The sequence below is a fragment of the Lathyrus oleraceus genome, chromosome 3 (genome assembly GCF_024323335.1).
Source record: "Lathyrus oleraceus cultivar Zhongwan6 chromosome 3, CAAS_Psat_ZW6_1.0, whole genome shotgun sequence".
NCBI lineage: Eukaryota > Viridiplantae > Streptophyta > Magnoliopsida > Fabales > Fabaceae > Lathyrus > Lathyrus oleraceus.
In genome coordinates, this window is record NC_066581.1 from 276361375 (window position 1) to 276388631 (window position 27257).

The 27257-nt window shown below is 36.2% G+C and overlaps 3 protein-coding genes across 7 annotated transcripts; 2 read left to right on the forward strand and 1 right to left on the reverse strand.

Annotated features, from left to right (window-relative positions):
- Nucleotides 1-7181: 7181 nt before the first annotated feature.
- On the reverse strand, nucleotides 7182-8752 carry LOC127126974 (putative 4-hydroxy-4-methyl-2-oxoglutarate aldolase 2). The gene is made up of 2 exons (XM_051056046.1): nucleotides 8524-8752; nucleotides 7182-7955 (listed from the first exon to the last, which is right to left on the reverse strand). The coding sequence occupies exon 2, from the start codon at nucleotides 7939-7941 to the stop codon at nucleotides 7441-7443; it is 501 nt and encodes a 166-aa protein (XP_050912003.1). The 5' UTR covers nucleotides 7942-7955; nucleotides 8524-8752; the 3' UTR covers nucleotides 7182-7440.
- A 2574-nt stretch (nucleotides 8753-11326) lies between these two features.
- On the forward strand, nucleotides 11327-17659 carry LOC127130834 (serine/threonine-protein phosphatase 7 long form homolog). Its single transcript, XM_051059796.1, has 3 exons — nucleotides 11327-11456; nucleotides 11639-12040; nucleotides 17426-17659. Exons 1-3 carry the CDS (start codon nucleotides 11397-11399, stop codon nucleotides 17657-17659), a joined length of 696 nt encoding a protein of 231 aa, XP_050915753.1. The 5' UTR covers nucleotides 11327-11396.
- Nucleotides 17660-24541: 6882 nt separating this feature from the next.
- On the forward strand, nucleotides 24542-26906 carry LOC127126975 (seipin-1). 5 transcript variants are annotated; one of them, XM_051056047.1, is made up of 4 exons: nucleotides 24542-24750; nucleotides 24883-24978; nucleotides 25283-25898; nucleotides 25992-26906. In XM_051056047.1, exons 3-4 carry the CDS (start codon nucleotides 25311-25313, stop codon nucleotides 26718-26720), a joined length of 1317 nt encoding a protein of 438 aa, XP_050912004.1. In that variant the 5' UTR covers nucleotides 24542-24750; nucleotides 24883-24978; nucleotides 25283-25310; the 3' UTR covers nucleotides 26721-26906. The 5 variants fall into 5 exon arrangements, with proteins under 5 accessions (XP_050912004.1, XP_050912005.1, XP_050912006.1 ...); XM_051056048.1 differs by having other exon boundaries at nucleotides 24883-24964; XM_051056049.1 differs by having other exon boundaries at nucleotides 24883-24939.
- The last annotated feature ends 351 nt before the right edge of the window (nucleotides 26907-27257 follow it).

Sequence of the window (27257 nt, forward strand, 5' to 3'; positions counted from 1 at the left end):
TTATCCATCAACAACTTCTAGAAAGAGAGAAAGAGGTGGTCCATGAAACATTGAATACACTTAAATCTAATATTTGAAGAATCGACAAATGTCTCCCCAATACACTTTTAAGGGAATTGCTAATCTCACCTTAAATGGTGGAAAATCATCCTATAAAAATTTAAAAATGACCCTCTGATTTTGGAGATGTATCTCCGAACGCATCTTGGTTATCATTGAAATACATCTAAAATGAGTCTTGCCCCATATATTTGTAAATAAAACTCATGAGATACATCTCTGAAAAAATCCTATGAATTTATTTATAATTTAACAATCTAGTGACTTTTTTAGAAGTGCATTTCCGGTATTTTAAAGCGGGAATTGAAATGTGTCACCTTTATATGTCTGTCACTTTCGAAGATGCACTTCCGAAAATATCAAACAAATTTTTTATAAAACAACACCTTGCATGATCAGACTCCATAACCATTTTACCCAAAACCCTTAAAAAAACCTTCGGTTCTCAATCTAGGTTTTTATTCCAAAGCTTCAAACTTGTGTTTCATCACATCAAAAAGGAGAAAAATAAGCTGAAATTTAAGATAAAGATAGTTTATTTCAATCCTCATTGCCCACATCAATCTTGTTTTATAGTTGATAAAATTTATGTTGATTTCGGAGATGTATTTTTGAATTCTGTATGAACTCCCCAGGAAGTACATTTCCGGATGATGTCTGTTTTCATTTTCAAATGTGTTTGAATATTTTACGTTGCTGTTTGCATTAGATATGATCCACCCCCGATGTTTTTCCAAAACTTATTGTGTCTATGTATGCCAAACGTATTGAAGTATAGGAGGTGGATGTTGGCAAATTTACAAATGGAGAAGAGTTTGAATTTCGTGATCATATGCTTCAAAGGATACACATAAAGGCATCCAAATTGGGGTTTAGTGTTGTAATCAGAAGGTCTGATAATGGTTCAGATAGAAGAGTTACATTTGTGATAATGAGATGCGAAAGAAGTGGAAAGTATATAACTTCTCTCTAGAAATCCAAACGGGATGACACTGGTTCAATAAAATGTTAGTGTCCCTTTAAGATGCGTGGTTATCTATTGTCAAATAAAAAAAGGAGATTTAATGTGATATATGGTTTACATAACCATGACATGTGTAAAAATTTAGCTGATCATCCAATTTCATGCCGCCTAATGCCAGAAGAGAAGGAAATCATTTCAGACATGACATTGAATATGGTGCAACCGAAAAATATACTTGCAAAGTTTAAACGTAAAAGTCCCATGAATATCTCAAATTTCAAACAAGTGTACAATATTCGGTCCCTTAATAACAAGGCGTTGAAGGGGGGGGGGGGATAAAACTGAAATGAAACAATTGTTGAAACTTCTGAATGATAACATTTATGTATCTAGGTATCGAACGTGCAATGATGGAGTAACCGTTCAAGATATATTTTAGAACCATCCTAATTCCATCAAGTTATTCAACATGTTTTCTACCGTGCTCATTGTTGATTCAACGTATAAGTCCAACAAGTACATGCTTCAATTACTGGAAATTGTTGGTGTTACCTCTATTGAGAAGACTTATTCAACCGGCTTTGCATTTCTAGAGAGAGAAAATAAGGAAAATGCCACTTGGGCTTTAGAGGTGTGTCGGGAAATGTTGAAGGACAAAGAAGACACGCCGAAAGTAATTGTCGCAGATCGCAATACCGCTTTGATAAATTCTATTGCAAAGGTTTTTCCTACTTCTTACTCAACATCACAATGTTGGAACACAGATTCAAAGACAATAATATTTATTCTCAGTTGGTCAGAAACATATCTCGAGCAACACTGAATTTTATTTTTGACGAAGATAAATAAGTTGAGAACGTAGGACCCGATAGCTCAAAGTGTGGTTGCACACATAGGAAAACATATGGGTTACCATATGCTTGTCTAATTTCAAATAAGGTGAAACTTGATAGCCTGATATGAATGGATGAATTTTGCACTCACTGGAAAAGGCTAAGGTTTGATGATGATGATGATGATGATGATGATGATGATAATGATGGTGTGATGAAGGACGGTAAATTGAACATCTCTATCTTGACCGAATGGAAAGTGATACAAGAGAGATTTTTGAAAGTCGATGAAAATATGAAACTCCACTTCACAGAGCAATTGAGGATAATTGCTTATCCATAAACCACTCATTTGAAACCACCTTCCATGAGTGACTTGTGAAGGTTCTTATAAGTTTTTTAATCTCTGTTATCAATTGCCAAATGAAATGTGATCGAAATGCAAAGTCAATTACAAATGCAAAGTTTTTGTTAAAGAGGTTATCGATGAAACTGAGTTAGTTGTAATTTAGTTAATAAGTTTTTGATTCTATGTGCATTGCATCTATGGCTTATGGTGGACCTCAATTTAATGTCTGCTAAAACTTGCAGGGAAGATGTTGCTAAGTTTCTGCAAGGCTTCTGTATTAGTTGCAAGGTGATGGCTCTGAGTTTGGGCAATGGCTTGGTGAATCAATTTGCAATTTGCAGGGTGATTTGGTGGTTCAAATGTGCAGGTCATGGTTGGTTTTTGGTGGAAGGAAATGGTTCTGAAGCATAATTTGCAAGGCCAAGTTCTTGTTAAATAAATTCAAGGCAATGTTCTAAGTTGTAGATAACTTGGTATTGATGGTTGGACTTTGTAGATTTGGTTTTGTAAGATTGCAGGGTGATTTGGTGGTTCAAATGTGCAAGTCATGGTTGGTTTTTGGTGGAGGGAAATGGTTCTGAGTTGCAATTTGCAGGGCCAAGTTCTTGTTAAAGAAATGCAAGGCAGTGTTCTAAGTTGCAGCTGACTTGGTATTGATGGTTGGACTTTGTAGAATTGGTTTTGTAAGATTGTAAAGTATTGAACTGTAATGAATGTTTATTGAACTTGTATGGAATGCTCATTAAATTGGTTTGTAAATGGAAATGGTTTTGTATTGATTTGTATGGAATCATTTTGTATGGAATTTTGAATTGAGTTTAAATCTTTGAAGGGAAAGTGTTCATTGGATGAATGTTATGGAAATGGTTTTATATTAATTGAATTGATTAGTTTCAATGGTATTGATGGCAATGGTTTATGATTGTATGAACATAGTTAGAAATATGGTTTAAAGTCACTTGGTTAAGAATAAAAAAAGGTCATGGTTCATGTGATGGCCTGTTGGTCCATTTGGTGGTCCATGACCTGGTCCAAATGGTCATCCATTTGGTGGTCTGACCTGGACATGGACCAAGTCAAGGACCAAGCCATAGACATGAAGAAATTTCAAATTTAAAATATGTTTTTTGATGATGAAACCTTGCAAGATGAAAGGTGATAGGTCTTAGGGGGTCAAGGAAGAGTCAGTTGACCAAAAGGTCAACTGTTGACCAAAAGTCAACTGCAACAAATTTTGGCCAACTTTGTGATCTTTGTATAGACACTCTTGTAATGAAATGAATAAGGTGAATTGAAATGAGGTTTGAATGGATTTGTATGAATTGCAACGAGCATGATATAATATTGTATAGAAAATGACTGTGGACAATGAACCAAGCACAAGAACTAAGACCTAGCAAGCTTGAAGTGCCATGAATGAAGACTTGATTGAACTTGACTGGACCAAAGAACAAAGACTAATGACCCAAGAATCAAATAACAAGGACTAATGATCTTGACATCTGTTAGTTGTAATTTTAAGTGTCGGGTTTTTGTTATCGTATCCACAGGGATTGTAAGATATCACCGCCGTTCGATGGTTGTATTAATCTTAGCTTAAGTAACATAGGGGGTTTTGGTTTTAATCACGTTATCTTGCATAAAAAGGTAATACAATGCGGTAAAAGTTTGATTTGAATATTTGAGAAATATTGCCAAAGTTAGGGTTCAACGATCACTTTGCATGTATTTGTTCGGTCAACAATCTTATAAACTCCTTTAGATGATAAATTATTTCACAAAGTCCTCCCAATGTGTTTCTCTCGAACACACATTGTGAGTTTTCCCATTTTGATCAATTGTTTATCTCTAACACAACCTATCAAAATGACAACTTTTTGATTCAACCTTATGGTGAACAAAATCATTCATTACTATCTCTAGCTAACAAACAAGATTGGATGAAAACCTAGGTTAAGAGTTGGTAAACATCTCTCGATCATAAACCAACACAAAGAGTTTTGAATAAGAACAAAGTTTTCATCATATATTCACCATTAAAGAGTTTACACATGAAGATCCTTACATTTACACACAAAGCTAATGATCATCTACATCTAACCTTGACAAATGGAGGACTTAGCTACTCATTTTCATGGTAGCTTGGTCGGCAAGTTTCGGAAGAAGGTTGATCAACATCCGAGTCGAATAATCGAGATTGGATGGGAATCCACCTTCTTTTTGTAAAAGATGGTTAAGAGATGAAGAGAAATGAAATTTAGGGCACAAAAGCTTCTAAGAACAATCCTGTAAAAATATCTAGAAAAAGTGCAAAAGTATGGAAAACTAGGTATGGCTCCAAAAAGTGGCACTTGCTACTTATAGAGCTGTACTGGGCTGTCATGCTCGCTAGGCGAGCAGAATGGCTCGCCTAGCGAGGGTCTAATTGAGGCACATGAGGCACCTGCGCCCAGAGAAACAGCCTATCTCAGACTGTCATGTTCGCCTAGCGAACAAAACCTTCGCCCAGCGAAGGGCACGCTTCAACCCTCGCTCCAGCGAGGTTGAGAGGTTTGGCTACTGGAATCCTCGCTGGGATCTCGCTGATGGCTCGCCTAGCGAGTGAGTGCTGGCTGCGCTTTTCACCAAGTCTGGACGCGTTCGCTGCAACGTTCGCTGGAAGCTCGCTTAGCGAGTCCTTCGCTACAGCTCTCGCCTAGCGAGCAAGCTGATGAATGCATCTTCTCTTTGGTTCCTTTGCCAACTTTCTTGTGTCTTCATTTTCAATTATTTCATGCCTTCTTCCTGCACAATAACACACAAATCAAAGGTACCAAGATCGTTTATCAATGTATTGCATTTCATCTAAAACAAAGGTGGTTTTGACAATTTAGCAAGGAAATGGAGTGAAAGATACTCATATTTGATAGCTCAAATAAGCACTTTTGGGTATCTAACAACATCCCCATATGGATGGAAACAATGACCATGAATCAAACTTAAGAGCTTGAAAACAACATAAGAATGGATGCAAACAAAGACCTTGATCCAGATGAAATCCCCAACAAGTGGACATGCAAGTTAGGTGAATGAATATCATGCATAAAGGCAAGTTTAATATTTGATGATGCATGACAAGATGGCCAAGAACTTCTCCCCAAATGAGCTAGGGTTTCAATCAATCCCATAATCAAAAGTCAACCTCATATGGAGCACAAGTACCAAGCATCATTGACTAGGGTTTCATGATACACCCCCCCTAATCAAGGTCTTCAAACCAAGCATGAAGCTCCACAGGTAAGCTCCCAACACATGGGCCCCCCAATTAGGATTTAAATGATCAAACAAATGCTCAAGAGACAATTACAAAGATCCCAGAGGAACAAAGTCAAGAATTAGGGTTTTGATACCCTAATGAATGCCAAGTTGTAATCTCCTTGAATCCATGGCCCATAGATCAAGAAATTAGGGTTTCACTCCAAATGATTCCACATGATGAATCATACTACATCTCTAGGGCTTGAACCACAAGCAAACTCTAGCTTTTGCAATCCATAAGCTTTGAAATTATGTTGATCATTAGCAAGTGTTAGCATAAATGAGTGATGCACATGAATGAGTGCAGATGAATCTTAAGTTATAGATTAGATAAAAAATAAAAAGGGAAGGACAAATTTTGGAGTATGACACTTTTCACGGTGAAGATAAATGTTGTGAGAAATCTTTCTAACAACCTTGCATCCAACACAAGCGTCTTGTTTGCATCAAGTTTATCGGAGTTTGATGTAAATGCTTTTACAATACCTACAATGTGACTTTTGACCTTCCCTATCACACGAGTAACACGATCCAGGTCATCGGGATGATGGCATGCCCGACTTATGACATGAATACTCATACACCTTCCACATATCTATTGTCCAACCACTGTTAAAGATGTCTCCAATGCTATAAACAAATCTCAATCATTCTCAATGATTTTCCGTATTGCCCTTTTTTATTTATCATTACATAAGTGTAGTGTCGAGACACCATTCAAGAAATATCATTGCTCTCATTTTTGCCGTAATGACATCAACGAAACTCTCAAAATGAACACCTCAAATCTTCTATCTAAATAGAATTTATTTGACAATGCAAAAATGTGCCTATTGCATACTCAATACAAAAAACGTCTTGTTAAATTTTTTTAACAAATAGGTTGTGAGTAACAGCAAAAGAGCATTTCACCGTAGTTGTGTTGCTGTCTTGCTCTACTTGTTCTACTGTATTTTTTATCAATGAATTCAGAAGAATAAGAAGAAGATTAGATTCCATAACAAATAGACAGAACATTACTTCCTTTTGGAGCTTACTGTGCTGTGAATGTTCTTTGCTTGGATGTGGGTGACATAGGAAGGTGGGTGTGGAACGGCGAGGGTCGGCAAAGAATGACAAAGACCAAGAAGTGGGATACCAGAGTTAAGGTTCGGTTCTATTTCTGTGGAACGCTGAGGACGGTGGAGTATTGCAATAACATTACGAGAACCAAAGATATCTAGAAATCATGCTGCCCCATCGTATTATCTTTTTTATTTTTCAATTTCATACATATGAACAAAAGTGGTTTCGAGATACAGTTATAAACTTAAACCAAAAACCACATCCATTGTCGTCAAATCCCAACATATTCTAATCATTGTCATTAGCTTAAAAAAAGACTTTTGACATCTTAATCAAAGCATTGTCATCAATCAAGGATGCCCCAACAATGTGAATCATTTTCAACAATTCCATTCTCCAACATGTTATTGACAGTAACATCATTCTATGTCAAACAAAAAATGACAATACCATCGTTTTATAAAAACAATGGACATGTATTTTGTCCCCCCAAAAAGGGCATGTGTATGTTTTGCATTTGGATCTCTCCAAACTTAGTGTAACAGATGCAACCATTAACTTAATTATGAGGCAAGAAAAGAAGAAATCAAGTTCTCATGACAGCAATTCAAAATAGAGATAAAGTGCAGATTTGGAATCAGATGAGATTGACAAAATCACAGTAAACTACAATAATTTTGACATACTACACTTCGTAACTTCACGAAATCATGATGGCTCGCCGTGATTTTTCAATCCCCCGGCTCATCAAAACATGCATAAAGTTGGTGTATAGGAGGCAAACATTCCAATCTAGTTTCATTATCATGGAGACTAATAACGTTGCAAATTTGCGGAAGCTAGGAAATATAGTCCTTACACATGAATTAGAATCAAACAGAAAGCTCTGTTCGAGAGATAAGAATTCCATCCGTGTCTGCATAAAGCCATTCCCCATCAGAGATCCTTGTCCCAGCAATAGTTATGGGAACATGCTTTTCTCCCATACCTTTCTTATTGGCTTTCATGGGATGAGAACCAAGAGCTCTCACACCGATATCACAACCGTTGATCTCGTCTACATCTCTTATACATCCATTCACAATAATACCTGCCCATCCATTGTTCTGTGCTTGCACTACAGGGTTGCCACCCAATATTGCACAGCGCGAACTCGCACCCCCGTCTACAACAAGCACTCTTCCATTGCCTTTCTCTTCAAGAAACTCTCGAACTAAGACATTGTCTTCAAACACCTTTAAGGTAACTATTGGTCCGGAAAAGACCTGTCTTCGACCGTAAATCTGAAAAATTGGCTGAAGGGCTCGAAGCTCCCCACTTAAAATTAACTGTGGGTTTGCATCACACACTTCAGCAGTGGTGACTAAGGCCATTTATTTCAACAAATCTGCAACAAGTAACGGAAGATTATGATCTAGATTAAGAAAAATCACAAGTAGTTACAGCATTAAGGCAACTCAGTTGATAGGTGCGCAGGGACATCAGATGCAGAGCTGCGGGTTCAAACTCACATCATCCCACTTGTTACTTGGATCAAAAATCACAAGTAATTATCTGTTTTTACTTTTAGTCACATAATGGTAACCCTGTTCTGATTTTGTTTCTTGTTTTCATACATTTTCACATAAGCATAAAAAAACAAGAAACAATAACTTGTTTTTGTTGTTTCATGTATGATAAATCTTTGAAAACAAGACATAAAATGAAAATATGAGAGAGTTTTGTAAAGTGAAACAATAAACTGCAAGCAAAAGTATATGGTACGATGAAATTAATATGAAGTATGAAAATATGACAAAGAATCAAAGATAATAACCGATAGCATGAAGTATAATCACAAATGAAAGAAAAGGTGAATGAATAGAAAAAGAAAATCAAGTATTTGCAAATCGAAAATCATGCGATCGAGATCTATGAAATAATTTGTAGGTAATTAAGATAAGAAAGAGATGTACCGATGAAGATAGAAAAATGGATCTGCGAATTGGAATGGAAAGTTGAGAGTGCGAGCAGATTTTTTTGAGTGTCGGAAAGGGAGAAAGAGATTAGTCACGTTATCGACATTCAATGACACAAATGTCTACCTCCCACTTGAATGAATGAAGCTTTAGTCTTCTAAATCTAAATGCATTTTTTAATATTCTCTAAGTTAAAGTCTTAGCCCGTGATTGATTCCCCATTTGATAATTAATACTAACTCTTTATTTTTAGAAGTTTAAATGCTTGTAGTTTTTGTCCTTGATTATGATATGCTCATGAAATCAATCTACTATTTTGTTTTTAAATACTTTCTCATGATAAAAAAAATTGAATTTTTTTTTAAAATAACCATGATTTTGAAATTAAATACGATAATAACCGGGTTTTCAAAATATTTTCCAAAATAACCATGTTTTTTAAGGGATGCGCCGGAGGAGTGGGCGCATCCCTTAAAAATTTCAGGAGCCTTAAAGGCAGGCGCCAAAGGGGCAGGCGCCTTAGTTAGAGCCCCCTTAAGGGAGGCGCCCCTAGGATTGGCGCCCTTGTGTGCCCTTAAGGGAGGCGCCCCTAGGGTTGGCGCCCTTGTGTGCCCTTAAGGGAGGCGCCCCTAGGGTTGGCGCCTTGGCCTCCCACAAAGGGAGGCGCCCCTAAGGCTGGCGCCTGTGTGTGTGCGCCCTAGTGGGAAGGCGCCCCTTGGGCGCCTGTGTGTGCGCGCTAGGGTTTTTTAGTTTCTTTTGTGTGTCTTTTTTAGGGGCCCTTCTGTGTGTCTTCTTTGTCTCATTTATCGCCTCTATAAATACGATCATCTTGCATACAAATTTTCAGTCAAATTCATCTCTCAGTTTATATTTTCACTCAAACTCATCTTCTAGTCTAGTGCAACCATCATTTTTTATTTTCTTTGTTTTAACAATGTCTAGATATATTCAAAAACGAAATGCTGATGTAATATTTTCTGCCGTTGCGGCTCCGATACAGGTTCGACTTTGGAACACAGATACGTTTGAACGTCTTAATCGGACGTTGTATAGTTGGTTAGAGGGCGAAATTGGAGAGGGTGAACGGATTAGAAGAATACAATGGCTTGTGTCCACATTCAACCAAAGCGGAGAAGTGCGTGAATGGGTGGATATTAAGACCGACCAAGACGCTCGTAGGATGATGCAGTACATGTTCAAAATTGTTTTGATGGTTGTAATCGCATAGTTTTTGTATTCTAGTTGTTTTAATTGTTTGTGTTATTTTTTATGAACAACTGTCTTTTCGTCAAAGCCGTCTACTATGAAGTAAAATTAATTTTCCATATATTGCAACAGAGGTACTTTGAAATAAATTTAAGTTTCCATATATAGCAATAGACGTACATCTGAATTTATCTGGTTGTGCTAGTTCTAACACTAGGACAGTTATTACGATTGTGACCTGGTTGACGGCATGAACTACATAAGGATTGTACCATATGGCTTTTACACATTCCTCTTTTGTGCGAAATGTGTCTCCTTGTTTCAGAGATCCTTGCATTTGCACGTAAGGATTGTACCATACATCTCCCGAAGGTTCATCCGAACCCAAATTTAACCTTGTCATGTGTTGGGGTTGGCAATATACATGACCTACTGGTATTGCCTCCTCTTCCTCTTCAGCGTTCACCATCGAATCAACGATGATCTCAGGTTCCTCTTCTTCATCGTCTGGAACATTCACCTCAACTTGTTCATCATCAGTCTCAGAAAACACTTGTGACTGATTAATGTACTGGGACTCCTGTTGTTGATGTGGTAATATATACAACTCTATATCGTTATAACCGGATTGTTCGTGACTGCCAAACATATGTTGAACATCATCATCATCTCGAATCTTCCTTTGATAGAATTTTACCTGGTTATCTGCAAAACAAACTGGATTTTTATAGATGATCTGACCGACATTATTGGACTGCAACTTCTTTTCTATTCTTTGTTTTAGGTGTGAAAAATTTGATCGCCGATTTATTGTAAAACGAGTCACTTGTGTGTCTCGAAAACAAAAACCGAACAACTGATGATCAAATATTTCACCGTCAACATGTGCACTGATCATATATTGTTGTGTGGAAGACATTGTGTTGAATGGAATTGAACTAACTGATTTGTAAATCTTGTTCAACCGCAAAATATAAATACTTGGCCAATGCATTAATAAATTCATAATAGTCTGTACAGACTTGACTATACTTGCACGCAAAGGAAAGACTAAACATAAAGAGGGAAGAGTGAAAAGATTGAAGACGGAAGAGTGAAAAGAATACTCAATACAGAGGGAATCAGGAATCTCTGTGCCCTAATTTATTCAGCGACCTAACACTAAACATAGGCGCCCATTCCCTTGGCAAAAACATAGGCGCCAATGGTTTGGGCGCCTCTTCCTTAAATAATGCATAGGCGCCAATGGTTTGGGCGCCTCTTCCTAAGGCTTACACTTAGGCGCCTAGAGGAAGGGCGCCACCTCCTTGCATGTGAAAAATCACATGTAGGCGCCATTAGGAAAGGCTCCTCCTCCTATTGCATGTGATTTCTTCACATGCGCCTACTAGATTCCCTTATGCTACTTTTGTCATTCACACATGCTATGCTAGATTCCCTTTCACTTTGTGTCATTGATTTTTCCTCTTTTGTCATTCACTAGGTTTTTAACCTCTTATGCCGTTGCATGCAACCAATAGTAATTCATTATAGTTTCTAAACCTACTCATTTATTCATCTATAAATACCCTCTCATATCAACATTATCAAACCATCTTCATCACACTCTTTCCTTCTACCACATTTCTTTCATCTAACAAACTTAAGCTTTGCAAAATCGAATCATGTCTTTGTTAACTATGGGCGATGAACACAGAGGCACAATCGAGAATATCTCGACATTTGTATGTTATCTCTCTCTTTTAGTTACTATTTATGGATTACTTGTAATATCTCTGTGTTCTATGTGTTATACCTTTCAAACAAATCTCTTTCTTTTTTGTTTCTATTTATGGATTACATGTTGTACATATTTCTTTAGAATGTATTTCTTCTACTAATTGTATTTTTGTTTTTTTGTTATTAGGATCCGAAGCGGTTTAGATGTCGTGTACATGAATATGTACCCCACGATCCTTTAATAGAACCATATATTAGAGGATGTGGATTTGGAAATCTCCTAAACATTGTTTCGTACTCGGTGGACTACAAGTTCATCCTAGCTTTGTTGGAGAGGTGGAGACCCGAGACCCACACATTTCACCTTCCGATTGGTGAGTGTACCGTCACACTTGAGGACGTGTACATGTTGTTGGGCCTTCGTATAGATGGAAAGGCAGTCAATGGGAAAGTTAACCATGTCAACGACATATGCAATGAATTACTGGGTGCCCCTTTGTTAGACGACGAACCTGAGGGAGACACATCCAGTCAAGCAAGGGGGCAAGGTATAAATTTAAAATACCTTAGACAATATTATAACAGTATAGTACTGTCTGAAGATTCAACCGAGTATGAGAAGATAATAAAAACTCGGTGTTATATTATGATTTTATTTGGTAACTTTTTGTTTCCAGAAAGTACAGGTAATTCTGTGAATATAATGTATTTACCTTTATTACGCAACATCAATAAGGTAAACACTTATAGTTGGGGTTCAGCTGTGTTGGCCCATCTATATAGTGCATTGTGTAAAAATGCAAAAAAGAATACCTGTACTTTTTTTTCATGTGCTTATTTGCTTCAAGCTTGGGGGTGGTCTAGGATGCTGTCGCTCGCCCCAGAAAATGAACGTCCATTCGCGTTCCCTTTTGCAACCAAGTAAGTCTACCACTTTACTATTTACCATTTTGTTAATTATATCTATTATTTAAATTAACAGTAAATAATATTTTTCACTCCTTTTTTTTTATCTTAGGTGGTCAGTAAGGGGAATGAACTACAATAGGTGTCCGAAACACGCTATTGTAGTCTATCGAAATCTATTGGATCACATTGGACATGACGATGTAATACTCCTACCAAACTATAGTTAATCTTAAAATAGTTCTCAAATTATTTCTCATCTAACGATTTCTTATTTTTTTCCAGTTTGTATGGAGGCCATATCTGGGTCTGGATCATGATGTGAACCATGACGATGCTGCAGTTTGGACAGCGAAGACTCCAATTATCCGATTCACTACAGTTGAAATGCACCAAAGTGACAGGGTCAAACTGCAGTTCGGAATGGTACAACATATCCCAGAGTCTCCCACATGTTTGGGAATTTGGCATCAAAAAAGGGTCGATGCACAGTGGGATTTTTCGGACTGGAGAGACTTTGCAAAAGACATGTGTCGTCAATGGAGAAATAGACGACAACACATCCTCAACGAACCAGTCATCCAAGGTGTAAGACCGACTCAACAATATATGGCATGGTTTAGGTCTGTAACAACTCAGCAATTCGTATCTGAGCCGCGGTATTTGATGGATCCGCGCCAACTTGCTTCGTCATCGTACGTCCCACAACAATTCCCCACCCAACACCAATGTGAACCCACCCAAACCCAACAACCAACCACACAACATCAACCGACCACATACTCAAACCAACCAAACACCCAACATCGCAACCCGTTCATGCCAACCACCCAACAACGAACCATCCAACGTCGCAATCCCTTCATACCACCCACCCAAACACAAAACCAAGAACCAAACCCCACAACCACAACCGTCTATACCACCGATGATTCATATGGGTCACGTCATCCTAGCCCCCCACCATTTAACACCCAACCACTGTTTAACTATAGTACGCCCCAAGAACCATTGCTTCGTTTTCAAAACGACTCAATGACCCAATTTGGGCAACTATACCGTCCCCAATTCACCCAATCCACCCAACCCCAACGCCCTAACTACGATGACATGGGCACCGAACTCCATTACGGAAGCGCCGTTGGCCACAGCCCCTCCGGGTATTGGGAGCAAATGATGACACATCTTTCGAATACCGCCGGAACCTCTGCCGGACCTTCCAACCAGCCATCGCTCGATCAGGTCAGCACCCAAAGACCACAAACACCTCAAGAAAATCGTGGGAGACCTCGGAGACAACCTAACGCACCGGGATGTGGAACCGGGGGACGTTATAATCGGGCGGGTCATTAGGGTTTTGGTCATTCTAATGTAATCATTTTTTATATATTTAATGAAGTCATTTTATTTTTATTTTTATTTATTACGTATTAAATAATTAATATGAAATATTAAAAAAAAATACTATAAATAATTATAATTAAAAAAAAATTCAAAAAAAAAATTAAAAGGCACACACAGGCGCCAGCCTTAGGGGCGCCTCCCTTTGTGGGAGGCTAAGGCGCCAACCCTAGGGGCGCCTCCCTTAAGGGCACACAAGGGCGCCAACCCTAGGGGCGCCTCCCTTAAGGGCACACAAGGGCGCCAATCCTAGGGGCGCCTCCCTTAAGGGGGCTCTAACTAAGGCGCCTGCCCCTTTGGCGCCTGCCTTTAAGGCTCCTGAAATTTTTAAGGGATGCGCCCACTCCTCCGGCGCATCCCTTAAAAAACATGGTTATTTTGGAAAATATTTTGAAAACCCGGTTATTATCGTATTTAATTTCAAAATCATGGTTATTTTAAAAAAAAATTCAAAAATATTGATGTGAAATATTTATTTAATAGGTGGCAATTAATGGATGGTTGTAATATTTCAGTTGGATTATTAAATTTGTCACATCATTTTATTAAAAAAACAATTTAAAATCTTGTCCATCTCATGAAAGGTTCCGGTGAAACTCTAACTAATAAGATGATAGTTGAGAAGGTAATGTGTACATTGACCTATCACTTTGATCACGTTATCGTAGCTATTTAAGAATTCAACAATCTTGAAACCATGAAATTGGAAGATTTGATTGGTTTATTGGAGGCGCATGAGATTAGGATTGTTGAAAGTAAATGGGTTAAAGATTTGATACAAGCACTGCATGCTCGGGCTTGGAAGAAGCATGGTGGTTCCGCAAATTCAAAGGAAAAAAAGACAAGACTCGGAGCAATAAGTCTTGGTCGAACCCTCAAAATCATAAGGTCGATGATAGGGCTTCTGAATCCTCAAAAAGAGGAGAAGGATTTTCCTATCAGAAAGACAAAGAGAAAAAATGTGTTTAGTGCTATAATTATAAAAAATGGGGTCACTTGGTCAAGAATTATTGGTACAATAAAAATAAGGGAGTAACAAAAGGCAATAAGGAAGGAGCAAACCTTGCACACCAAGATTCAGATGATTTTGAAGATATGGTGGTTAGGGCTGCAATTGCAGATGACCATGTCACATCCAAGATCTGGTTCCTCGACTCAGGCTGCTCGAATCACATGACTGGTCGAAGCGCGTGGTTAATAGATTTCGGCTTGTCGAAGAAGACCAAGGTCAAACTTGCTGATAATAGCTCGTTGCAAGTAGAAGGTTAAGGAGAATTGTCATCCAAGGCGCAGCGGAATTTAAAAATTTCTCCTTTAATGATCCTTACGAATGGGCATGATCAGTGATAGAATCGTTACCTCTTGTGATGATTGAAATCTTTGGTGCAGATCTCTTGCAACGATCAAAACCTTGGATACAGATCCACGGGGCGATCACGAATGTTGAACGATGACAACGTCTCTACTCAGTCCACACGAACAGATTCCTTCAATCTCAGTGCTAGCTGGTACGAATGAAGGCTTTGAGTGAGAGAGAGAGAGAGAGAGAGAGAGAGAGAGAGAGAGAGAGAGAGAGAGAGAGAGAGAGAGAGAGAGAGAGAGAGGGAAACGAAATTCCAAGTCAGTGAGTGACAATGCTTCTACCCAAGGGTTCTATTTATAGAACCACTTGTGTGGGCTTCAAGCTAAAAAGTCCACTTAAGTGTATTTTGGCTCATATCTTATAATATGCCCAAAATCACTTAAGCGTGTGGTACCTTACCATATTTCGTATTCCACTTAAGTGCACCGTACCTTACGGTGTTCCTTAGTTACTCTATTTCTCATCAATCCGTCCTTTGTGTGTGACCCTGTAGGTTTTCGCGACGTTGACAATTATATTAAATCACGCATTTAACATAATAAACAGTGAGCGGTATCTAGCAACACATCACTGCTACCCAAGACACGAAAATGTCATGTGATCTGACAAAACCTCCTGTGATAATAATTATGTGTATAATTACCCTTTTGCTCTTATGTCTATATTGAACATAAGGTATAGACCATGTCATCCTTGTCCAGTTCAATATTGGGCCCATAGACATTTATCCTATTACGCAGGATGGGCAAATTCCATCTAGGTCACTCATGTCCCTCAGCATGCTTCGTGGAGTACCCATCAACTGTCTTTATGGTTATCTAGTTACGAACAATGTTGGATCAGCAATAAAGCACTCGACTCTACATCTAGGATCCATAGTGGTTTCAGGTCGAAGAGTGGTATACACCATTATCACCATGAGAATAACTTATGACACTTTGCATAACTTTCTATATAGTATTCTCATAGCGGGTCAATCCGGTATAAATATTACTCTTAATATTCATACCTATGTTTAAGACTTGATAACTCTTTATCCATGATCCATGAGATGTGATCATCAGTCTACAAACATAATAGTCTCAATGCTTTAATGTTATCCCACTTCACAATAAAGCTTGACTACGGATACTTTAAGAATAGTGTCCTTATGTTTATTGTGATCTCATGATTAAGTCATACTTGATACATTAAACGGACTAGCTATTCTAGGGACTTTATTTATCAAACATAATAAAGAAAATGCCTTTTATTATTAATAAATAATTCGATACAAGTACCAAAAGTATTGGCCTCTAGGGCTTACACCAATAGAAGGTACTGGTAATATAGTTATTCAAAGGAGCAATGGAGGAAAAACTATGATTAGTGGTGTACTCTATGTATCTTGAATGAACTGCAATCTGCTAAGTGTTGGACAACTGATCGGAAAAGGTTTCTCAGTGATTATGAAAGATAGAGCCTTGGAACTGTTCGACACTCAGAATAATCTGGTCTTGAAATCTACTTTGTCGAAGAATAAAACATAAAAGACCATGATCAGTTCGACTGAAGTACAATGTCTAAAATTTGTTTTCGACCACAAGAATAGTTGGCTGTAGAATTTGAGGTTTGGACATCTGAACTTTCGATCACTCAATCAACTTATCACTCAAGATATGGTAACCGACATACGAAGTCTGGAGATGCCCGACAAACTCTGTGAAGGTTGTCTAGTCAGAAAGCAATTCAGAAAGTCTTTCATTTCGATTATGCCAATGAGATCCTCCTGCATACTCGAAGTTGTACATTCAGATGTATGTGGCCCTTTTGAGGAGCATACCATTGGTGGAACACATGTATTTTGTTTTGTTTGTCGATTATTTTAGTTGAAAGTTATAGATTAATGTGATCAAGCGAAAAGACAAAGTATTCAAAGTTTTTAAGAGATTCAAGATGCTTGTCGAAAATCAGAGTGAAAAGAAGATCAAAGTTTTGTGAACAAGTGAAGGTGGTGAATACACGTCAAAGATGTTTGAAGATTTTTGTGCAAAACATGGTGTCGATCACGAGGTAGCTGCTTCTTGCACGCTTCAACATAATGGAATTGCATAAAGAAGAAATATGAACATATTGGATATGACGAGATGCATGCTGAAGTAGAAGAATATGTTAAACTCTTCATAGGGTGAAGCAGACACCACTGTAGTCTATATTCTGAACAGGTGCCTTACCAAGAAGCTGGAAAATAAGGTTCCTGATGAAGTTTGGAGTGGTAAGCGACCATCAGTGAGTTATCTGAAGGTGTTTGGCTTTATTTGTTAGAAGCACGTTCCTGATGCTAGAAGAAGGAAGCTTGATGACAAGAGTGGAGCTATTATTCTGGTAGGATATCATAAAATGGGTGCATACAGGTTGTTCAATCCAATTAATAAGAAGATGGTGATGAGTCGAGATATTGTGATTAATGAAAATTCTGCTTGGGATTGGAATTATATTGATGTAATTGGCAAGCCATTGATAAGCTGTGATTTTGATGAAGCAAGTAATGATGTCTAAGTCGAAGATATTGTTGATATTCCAGTCGAAGTCAAAGCATTTCCTGACATGCCTAACACAGTCGAAGTCGAAGATGGGGTAGCTAGTACTAGTCAAAGACCTAAAAGAACTAGAGTTCGTCCAACAAGACTTCAAGACTATAAAGTGAATGATGATAATGAAGTCACACTATATGGTGAGCCAGTTCATTTTGCCTTACTTGTAGGTGTTGAACCAATCAACTATAGCAAAGCCTTAAACGATCAATCGTGGAAGTTAGCTATGGTTGGAGAGTTACAAGCATTCGAAAGAAAAAGCACATGGGAGTTAGTCGAATTGTCAGCACATACAAAAGATATCAAAGTGAAGTGGGTAGCTCAAGGTATTCTTAAGATAGAAGAAGTCGACTACTCTAAAGTATATGCACCAGTAGCAAGATTGAAGACCTTTTCGACTAGTAGTCGCCTTGGCATGCAAGCAAGACTGGTCGTCATTTCACTTAGATGTAAAATCAACATTTTTGAATGGACCTTTGGATGAAGAGGTGTATATCACATAACATCCTAGGTTTGTGATTCATGAGGAAGAAAGGAAAGTATACAAGTTGCATAAAGCGCTCTATGGTCTCAAGCAGGCACATATGGCATGGAACAAGAAGATCGACTCATACTTAATCAAATTGGGATTCGTAAAATTCAAATCATAGTATGATGTCTATGTCCAGGTTGTGGCACAAGATATAATAATCATCTACTTATATGTCGATGACTTGTTAGTAAATAGAAATATCTTAGAGAACTTGTCTAAGTTAAAAGAGATGATGCATAAGGAATTTGAAATGTAGGATCTGAGAAACTTGTCTTATTTCTTAGGCACATAATTTTAAATTTCGAAGCAAGGTATGGTGCTACATTAAATAAAGTGTGTCAAAGAGATACTCAAAAGATTTAGGATGGATGATTCGACTCATGTACCTTCGCCTGTCGAACCAAATTTGAAGTTGAAGAAGCATGGAGAGAAAGACAAAGTCGATGCAACTTTGTTGAAACAAATTGTCAGATCTCTGAGATATGTGAGTGATATGGGTTTCTCAACCGGATTAGTGAGCATATATATGAGTGAACCAAGGGTGTCACACATGAAAGTTGCAAGAAGAATCATGAGATACTTAAAAGGATCGATAAACTATGGAATTCTATTTCGACGAGAATCTGAAAGGATAGAAACTATGGTTACTTTCTATTCGGACATTGATTGGTATGGAGATAAAGAAGATTGGAGAAGCACAACTGGTTATTTCTTTCAAGTATTTGGTGCCCCAATCTCATGGTGCTCGAAAACGCAATTTGTGGTGGCATTATCATCGTGTGAGGATGAGTATATAGAAGGATCCTATGTTGCGTATCAAGTAATCTAGATCAGATATGTGCTGGAAGAGATTATGGTCGAAGTGAAGAAATCTCTGCTGCTACAGATCGACAACAAGTCAACCATAAATCTTGCGACGAATCCAGTTTTGTATGGAAGAAGTAAGCACATGGAAGCTAGATTTCACTTCTTAATGGAGAAGGTAAATCGAGGTGAACTTGAAGTAAGACATTGCTCAAGTGAAGCACAACTAACCGATATTTTCTCCAAAGGATTGAAGATTGACAAATTCCTAAATTTAAGAAAGAAATTAGGAATAGTTTAGATTGGCTATAATTAGCGTTTGTTCGAAAACTTAGATTATAGGGGGTATGTTGAAATATATTAATATAAGCCAAGTTGTGTGTGTGACCTAAGCCTAAGTTAGTTAGGGTTAGTGTTTGTTATTTAGTAGTCAAGTAACTTTGTATATAAATACATGCATATTGTAATTCAGTTTGTACAATCATTCAATAATAGCAATCCTTATTTCATATTCTCTCTCTCTCTCTCTCTCTCTCTCTCTCTCTATATATATATATATATATATATATATATATATATATATATACATATATATATATATATATATATATATATATATATATATATATATATATATATATATATATATATATATCTTTCTCTCCTCACTAAAAGTGTCTCACGCACTAATAAAAAGATCTAGAATCAAATGAACCATTATTATGTCTAGAAGCTTTATAATTTCGTAAAATCATAATGGTTCATTGTCATGGACAAAGGAGGATCCCAAGTTTTGTTCAATGTATGTTGTTTTGTTCATTGAAATAATGTTTTAGTAGGATGTTTGTGGTCTGTAATATGCATTAATATAGGTTATTAGTGGGTAATATTGTAGGGACCATGTTCTTGTTGGTACATGATTTACAATATAATAGGTTATTTATGGAAAATATTGTGGGGACCGTGTTTTATGCTTTGTGTGGTCTAAACATTATTATAGTATATGCTACTATAAACCACTTAATTTTATCTCCTGTTATAATATATGTTGTTAGTTAATGTTATCATTTTACTAATTATGTTGTCTTACAAGTCAGCTCATACAAACTTAGTTAGACTAAGAATTAATCAGGGCGGGACTCAGCTTGACTATCTTGTCAAGCTTTATCTAGATGGAAAAGTAGATGAAATGAACTAGAAATAGGATGTGAGCTTTATGTCTTACATGAAGATCATTAAAGTCGTCAATAAATTGGGTTATTTAAATATTAAGTTCATGTGGCACCGTCATTTGAAAATTTATTTTAAGTGTGGACTTAGAATTCTCAATAAAGATATAGATGTATTAAAATTTAGGGAAAAAATATCTGACTATGAGTGACTTTATATCAATAGTGAGCATATTGCAGATGAAAAAATTGTTGTAACATAAGAGGAATTAAGGGAGTGAGTTGAACTTGAACCAATACATATTGATTTAGATGATGAGGTGCAAGTTGAGCACATGCGTGTTAAGCATAGGGAAAATGTGGAGGCTTAACAGAGTAAAAATGTGCGAGCTCAAGAAAGTGAGAATGTGCAGGCTCAACACAATGAGAATGTGTAAGCTCAATAGTTTGAAGTTTTGCATGCCGAGTAGAAGGGAAATTCATGTTGATGAGATAAATAATGTGCAAGTTGAGATAGGTGAAATGTCGAGGCCTATTAGAGTGAATATTTCAGTGAAGAAGATGAAAACTTTGTGCAGTAGGATAATAATGATTGTGGTGATAGTTAATTTGATGACCTAGATGAAGAAGATTGAGATTGGACTCATGAAATACCAAATCAAACATTTATGCAAGATAACAATAATGTAAACCCAATTTCTTCAAACAAATATCCCATAACAAAAACAACAACTAATTTTAAGAAGAAAAAGATGTCGGTTATGATGACCTCGATACCCCTTAGGAAGTGAAGAGGAAGAGGAAGATGGGCGACATAAATTTTACAAATTTAAAATGCTTGAATATAGTGATGGGGTAAGGCTTGAGTTTGGAATGAAATTTATCACTAAATTTCTTGTTAGAAGTGTAGTTGATTATTATGCAACGGAGAAAAAAACTTGCACTTCAAAAAAATGATGGCAAAAGCATAATAGTGGGGTGTAACAAGAAATATCCATTTCATATGAGATATAGTAAAAGGATAGGCAACCAATTTCAAATTTCAGCAGCTGGTGAGCCTAAATGATGATTACACTACTCATATGACTTCTATAAATATTCTAGCTAAAATTAAGTGGCTTGCAAAGAAGTTTATACCAATCTCAAGACATACCCCTGAAATGAAACAAAAGAGATTGATTGTAGAGGCACTTAAGAAGTTGGGTGTGAATTTGTCCTTAACTCAAGCATATGGGTCCCAAAAAATAGTATTAGAACTAATTTAAGGAGATGAGGTTGAGTAATAGTCTTACTTGAGGAATTATGTTGAGATATTAAGTAGATCTAATCTTAATGGTACTTTGATAATTAAGTGTGGTATGTCTGATGTTAAACTAGTTTTTGAGAGAGTATTTATATGTCTTGAGGCATGTAAATTTGGATTCTCTTAAACATGCACACCTTTTTAATTGGTATTGATGCATGTTTCTTTAAGGGAGAACATGGTGGTCAGTTGATGCCTGTTGTTGGAAAATATGGAAAAAAAACAGATTTATCTTATTGCATGGAGATGGTTCTGGATCTATTACTATAATATTTGAATAACACCATTTAAAGGTGTTATGCCTTCATTACAAATCAATAAAATGTATATATTATTTATTTATAATTGTTATAATTCACATTGCATAATAGGGTTCAGTATGTTGTTATGGTTATTAACATTTCTTATTTTTTATAGAGTTTGGTACCAGTAATTTCTAATATTAGCCCAAATGTAAAACACATGTTGTGTGTTAAACACTTATATGGGAACTGGAAAAATAAGTATCTTGGTGGGCACATGAAAGAATTACTCTATAATGCAACAAGGGATACACTTGTGTATGATCGGGAATGATCCATGCAAAAAACAAAGATATAAATAAATATGTTTGGAAATACATGACGTAACATCTACCTTCTACGTGGAAAATGTTTTCATACCGCACTGACACACATTGTGATTTACAAGTGAATAACATGCGTGGGGCATTCAATATGGATATATTGGATTATAAAGACAAGTCCATTATAACTTTTATTGAAGGTTTGAAGCATTAAATCATAGTTTGGATGATTGAATAAAAATATCTTATGAGTTATTTCAGAGGCACAAAATATCCCCAGGTTAAACAAATCCTAGAAAATTTGAAGCAGACATCAGGAGATTGACCCTAACTTGTCATGGAGGTGAATAGTTTTACCTCTTTAGTGACATGAATCGTATTGACAATTATTAGGTGAATTTAAAAATACATTATTATGCATGTCATAAATGGGATTTGATAGGCATTCCATGTGTCCATGCCTTAGTTTCTATTTGGCATAACAAGATTGAGGTGAATCAATATATTTCTTCTTATTTTAGGTATGTATTGTGATATATGCCCTAGGTCGTATGCACTGTTATATATGGATTTTATATGCCCTATTATATGTGGGATTTTATATATGGATTTTTATATGTTCCCTATTATATATGGATTTTTATATTCCATACTGTATGGACGGTTACATGATCTCATGGAATGTTATATGCCCTTTTATATGGGTTGTTATATGCTCTGTTATTATGATGTCATGGACTGTTATATGCTTTGTTGTATGGATTTTTATATGCTTTTTTATTTTGTTAGCATAGACTGTTATATGCCTTAGTGTATGGATATGCTATGCTATTATGATTTCATGGGTTATCACGTGTCTTGTTGTGTATGCATTGTTATGTTTATATTATCCATTTTGGGTATACGTGGGAAAACAAGCTTTATGGAAACTTATTGCTATATTGTTCTATCATCCAATGGTCCAAGACTTTGGCCTAAATCTAATGAGCAACCAATTAATCCACCATGTTACAATAATGTACTACCTAGTAATTTGATAATTGTAAAGTGGAAAATATATGGTATTTTTGGGCATAATTCAAGGACAAGGACGTGCAAAGGGAAAACAATAACAGATCGATAATTCTTCAAAGGAAGTAATAAGACAAAGAAACAAAAGAAAACATCAACTGAAGTGTCACCTACTGTATTGAACTAAAGATCACAGACACCACAAACACAGGAAAAATAAGCATTTTGACTTTGATTTAGTTAATTTATAATGCAGTAAAATGTTCATTTGTGTCTAATGGTTTGAATATGTAAATACATATATTTTGTTTAATATTCAATATGTAATGATTTGACTATGTAAGTACATCTATATGTATAATCGAAGACAAAACTTACTAAACATATATGAAATGGTTTCTATTATTAGTGAAATGGTTATAACTAAATTACTTCTATCTATAAAACATATATGACACCAATTATATATCAACATGGTTTTTAGTATAATGTTCCGTAATGTCAAACCACAATGAATTTTAACCTTGAACAAATGATATTAACATGTTCATAATGCAGAACCAATAGCATACACATAATGTATTTAAAATGTTACAATAATATAATAACAACAACAACAAAATGACCAAATTTGCAATAAAATTTCATTAGGAAATCAAGATTTTTGTGATCAAGAAGATAATGAAAACCTGTGAAAAAAATATACTAAAAACTTAATTTTCTTCTTTAGGTTATCATGAGACTTATTCTCTCAAAAGAATGTGTTAATCACATCCTTTAAATATTATGTTATCTTTATTACACTAATCAAGAAAGAAATATAATTTCCTTCCTTCTAATTAAACTGAAATTTCGTTTGATTAGAAACAAGATGTTACACACAATATTTAAACAATGTATGAGACAAGATGATCTGAACTAATTCATCAATACTTAAGCAATAATAAAAAAATACAAAAAAAATTAGTATCTCAGTTCATTGCAACAACTACCTTCGTATGGACGACAATAATTCAGTTGAAAGAAATCCACTAAATATAAATAATACTCGTGAATTTATACCATGCTCCCCTTAATAAATGATTCCCTCACTTCCACTCAAAAACTCGACAGTGTTTGTAAGAATCAATGTTATGGACGTGATAAAATTCACGGATACAAACCAAAATCTCAAACTCTCTTAAGTGGTAATCAATAACAAATGACATAGTTATACACAAACAAAATACACTACAAGACTTGAATAACTAATCTACACAAATAAAATACACTACAAGACTTGAATAACTAATCTATTAATATATGCATTCTTGATTATGTAATAACCCAATTTTAATTAGTAGTGAAAATAAAATTTAATTGAATTTTATTATATCAAGAATTGAGAAGTTAGTGGAAAATTAAAGAAAATTAACCAGTTGAAGAAAGTCATTAAGAGAAAGAAATTATAGTAATTAAACCCACCAAATGGAAAACTTGTAATAGTTTTTCAGATGAAAGGCAAAAGAGGAAAGAAGAAGAATCAGAATTTATCCTCCCTCTTCTTCTTTATTCATCCGTAAATGATTATTTCTCACTCTCTCCGTGATTTCTTCCATTTCTATGCAATCAAGCTTGCTTGTAAACCCCATTCATCCTAACTTCATCAATTAATTCTACAAGGAAGCCTAAGGTAATATTTCCTCTGATTTCAACCCAAGGAACCCAAGCCCTCACATTTCCTAAACTCTTTTTTTCTCCTCATTTTGATGAATTTGATTGTTGCACGTGAAATTAATTGTATAAAACATGATGGCATGAGTAGGTACTGGAATTTAAGGGATTCAAGGAGACAAAGAAACTTGACAAAGGAGAATTAGAGGTTGGGGGATGTTAAGCATCAATTGGTATTGTTCTTGAGGTGGATTTTATTAAAAATTAATCTCTTGTTAGATGATTAGGTAGTAATTTATGAAGTTAGTTTCTCTTAGGAACTTATAATTATTTAATGAAGATATAGTTTTCTAATGTATCTATGTGGAGAGTGATCAAAAATTGAGATAATGTACGAATGAGTAGAAATTATGTTGATATAATTTGATATCTTATGGTTTAGTGGAAATTGTTGATTCTTGTAAAAACTCTGCATACCCATTTTTGACACCCTGTGGTAATTTTAAAGCCGAGAGAAAATGCCAACTTAGTTTCTACTACTTGTCATGCAGATTGCCACGGCATCATGGTCCCGTTCTCATGCAAATGACACGTTTGTGTTCTGCCACCGCATGCAACAACACCTGTCTCATGCGTCTCCTTTCCCCTTCACTATCCATTTCCATGGATGAAAACCAAAAACACTCATTTGTTTTGCCTACACCAACAGACTTAATCAACAACAACATGGCCTCTATCTTTTCCCCTTTCTACTCCCTTTTAACACCGACATCTGAGTCCTACCACCATGATCAGGAAACCAAAGACAATGCTCCTTCACAAATAGCTTATGGAAGCATAGTATTGCTGAAGAAACTAGGACTATGTTTCCTGAGTGCTGCATATGTGTGCATGGTTCTGTTTTTGGTTCTGATTTTAGCTTTTGTGGTGGGTGTTGGGTTGGTTCGGTTTTGGGTTGAGGAGCCTCTGATTGTTCATGAAAGTTTGCATTTTGATTACACTGAAACTAACCCTTCAGCTGTTTTTTCATTTAGCGGTGAAGTTAGTGCCGCCGGAGGGTATATTAAGACAAAACATATACGAGTTCCAGTTGGTCACACATTTTCTGTTTCTTTATCACTCTTGATGCCTGAATCTGATTTCAACAGAGAGCTTGGAGTGTTTCAGGTATGTCTTTTTGTCTCTCAGATTTCATTGAATTACACATGTGAACTGTGATATGGTTTCATTTTTAGTGAGATAACAAGATATGTTTTGCAGTTGACAGCAGAACTCCTATCAGTAAATGGAAATGTGATAGCAAAATCAAGTCAGCCATGCATGTTACGGTTCCGAAGCTCGCCGATTCGACTCGCGAGGACGGTTATGATGGGTTTGCCTTTGGTACTAGGAATCTCAGCTGAGACACAGAAAATCAATGTAGAAATACTAAGGCACAAGGAACTGAATCAAAGAACCAATGCTATAAGACTAACCCTGCATCCAAGAGCAGGAACTTCATCTCTTCCACAGCTATATGAAGCTGAAATTGTTCTTAACTCTCATCTTCCTTGGACAAAAGAGTTAATCAGGAATTGGAAGTGGACTTTCTACGTTTGGGTTTCATTGTATGTGTACATTTTGCTACTCATGCTTCTGCTATGTTGCTTTAGGCCACTCATTTTTCTAGTCACACCGGAGTCTTTCAGTGATCAAAGAGTGAGTGACGGTGTAACAAGTGAAGAACTTAAAGAGTTACAAGATGGAGAGTTATTAGGTGATGAGAGTGATGTTTCTGAGTTGTTGAGAAAATTGAGAGTTAGCAGAAATAAGAGAAAGACTATACTGACGTATGGTGGTGTTGGTGTGGAAGAAATAGTTGGTTCATCAGCTTCAAGCATTAGCATGTCTGCTACTAGAGAAGATGCAACCAGTACTGCAGTGGAAGATGAAACTAGTGTTGATGTGGAAGATGATGTTGAGGATTCTGAATCAGTGTGCATTGATTAGAGGGTGTACTTTTGTTAAATGTGATAAGGAGAAGGAAAAATCAGGCAGTCTTTTGCCAAAACCATAACTGAACCTAACTAACTTCTAAAACAGTTACAAAAACTGTTATGAAGCTTTTGTTATCTGTTACTTATTATATAAGTAATTTGCACTTATTGTGAATAATGAAAAGCTTGTTAATCTCTATCATTGTCTCTACTGTGTCTTATTCATGTTGAATTTAAATTTTAACATATCACCAATCAAGATCCAAATACTTTTTCTTCTAATGCTAGCAAGACTTACCAAAGTGTTAATGGTTGATCCTTTTCTAACTCTAACAAGTGTTATCAAAATGATATCTAATCCCCTATTTCATGAAAATCTAGTTTTGATTCTAGTTTTTCCACTACTGGTTTTAAGGTTCAAGAATAAGTTACATTTCATCGATGATGAAGATCATAATTCCATCGTTTGGAATAGGTGCAAGATAATGATCATGTCTTAGATTGTTGATTCTGAAATTGTTCAAAGCTCTTTAGAATCTCGGACATTCAA

Bases quoted from the DNA above. Each gene is read 5' to 3' on its own strand.
- LOC127126974 (XM_051056046.1), bottom strand. From the start codon at position 7,941: ATGGCCTTAGTCACCACTGCTGAAGTGTGTGATGCAAACCCACAGTTA.
- LOC127130834 (XM_051059796.1), top strand. From the start codon at position 11,397: ATGTCTTTGTTAACTATGGGCGATGAACACAGAGGCACAATCGAGAAT. The intron at 11,457-11,638 runs GTATGTTATCTC...TTTTGTTATTAG, and splicing joins TCGAGAATATCTCGACATTT to GATCCGAAGCGGTTTAGATG. The intron at 12,041-17,425 runs GTACTGTCTGAA...TTTATTTGTTAG, and splicing joins GACAATATTATAACAGTATA to AAGCACGTTCCTGATGCTAG.
- LOC127126975 (XM_051056047.1), top strand. From the start codon at position 25,311: ATGCAAATGACACGTTTGTGTTCTGCCACCGCATGCAACAACACCTGT. The intron at 25,899-25,991 runs GTATGTCTTTTT...TATGTTTTGCAG, and splicing joins GAGAGCTTGGAGTGTTTCAG to TTGACAGCAGAACTCCTATC.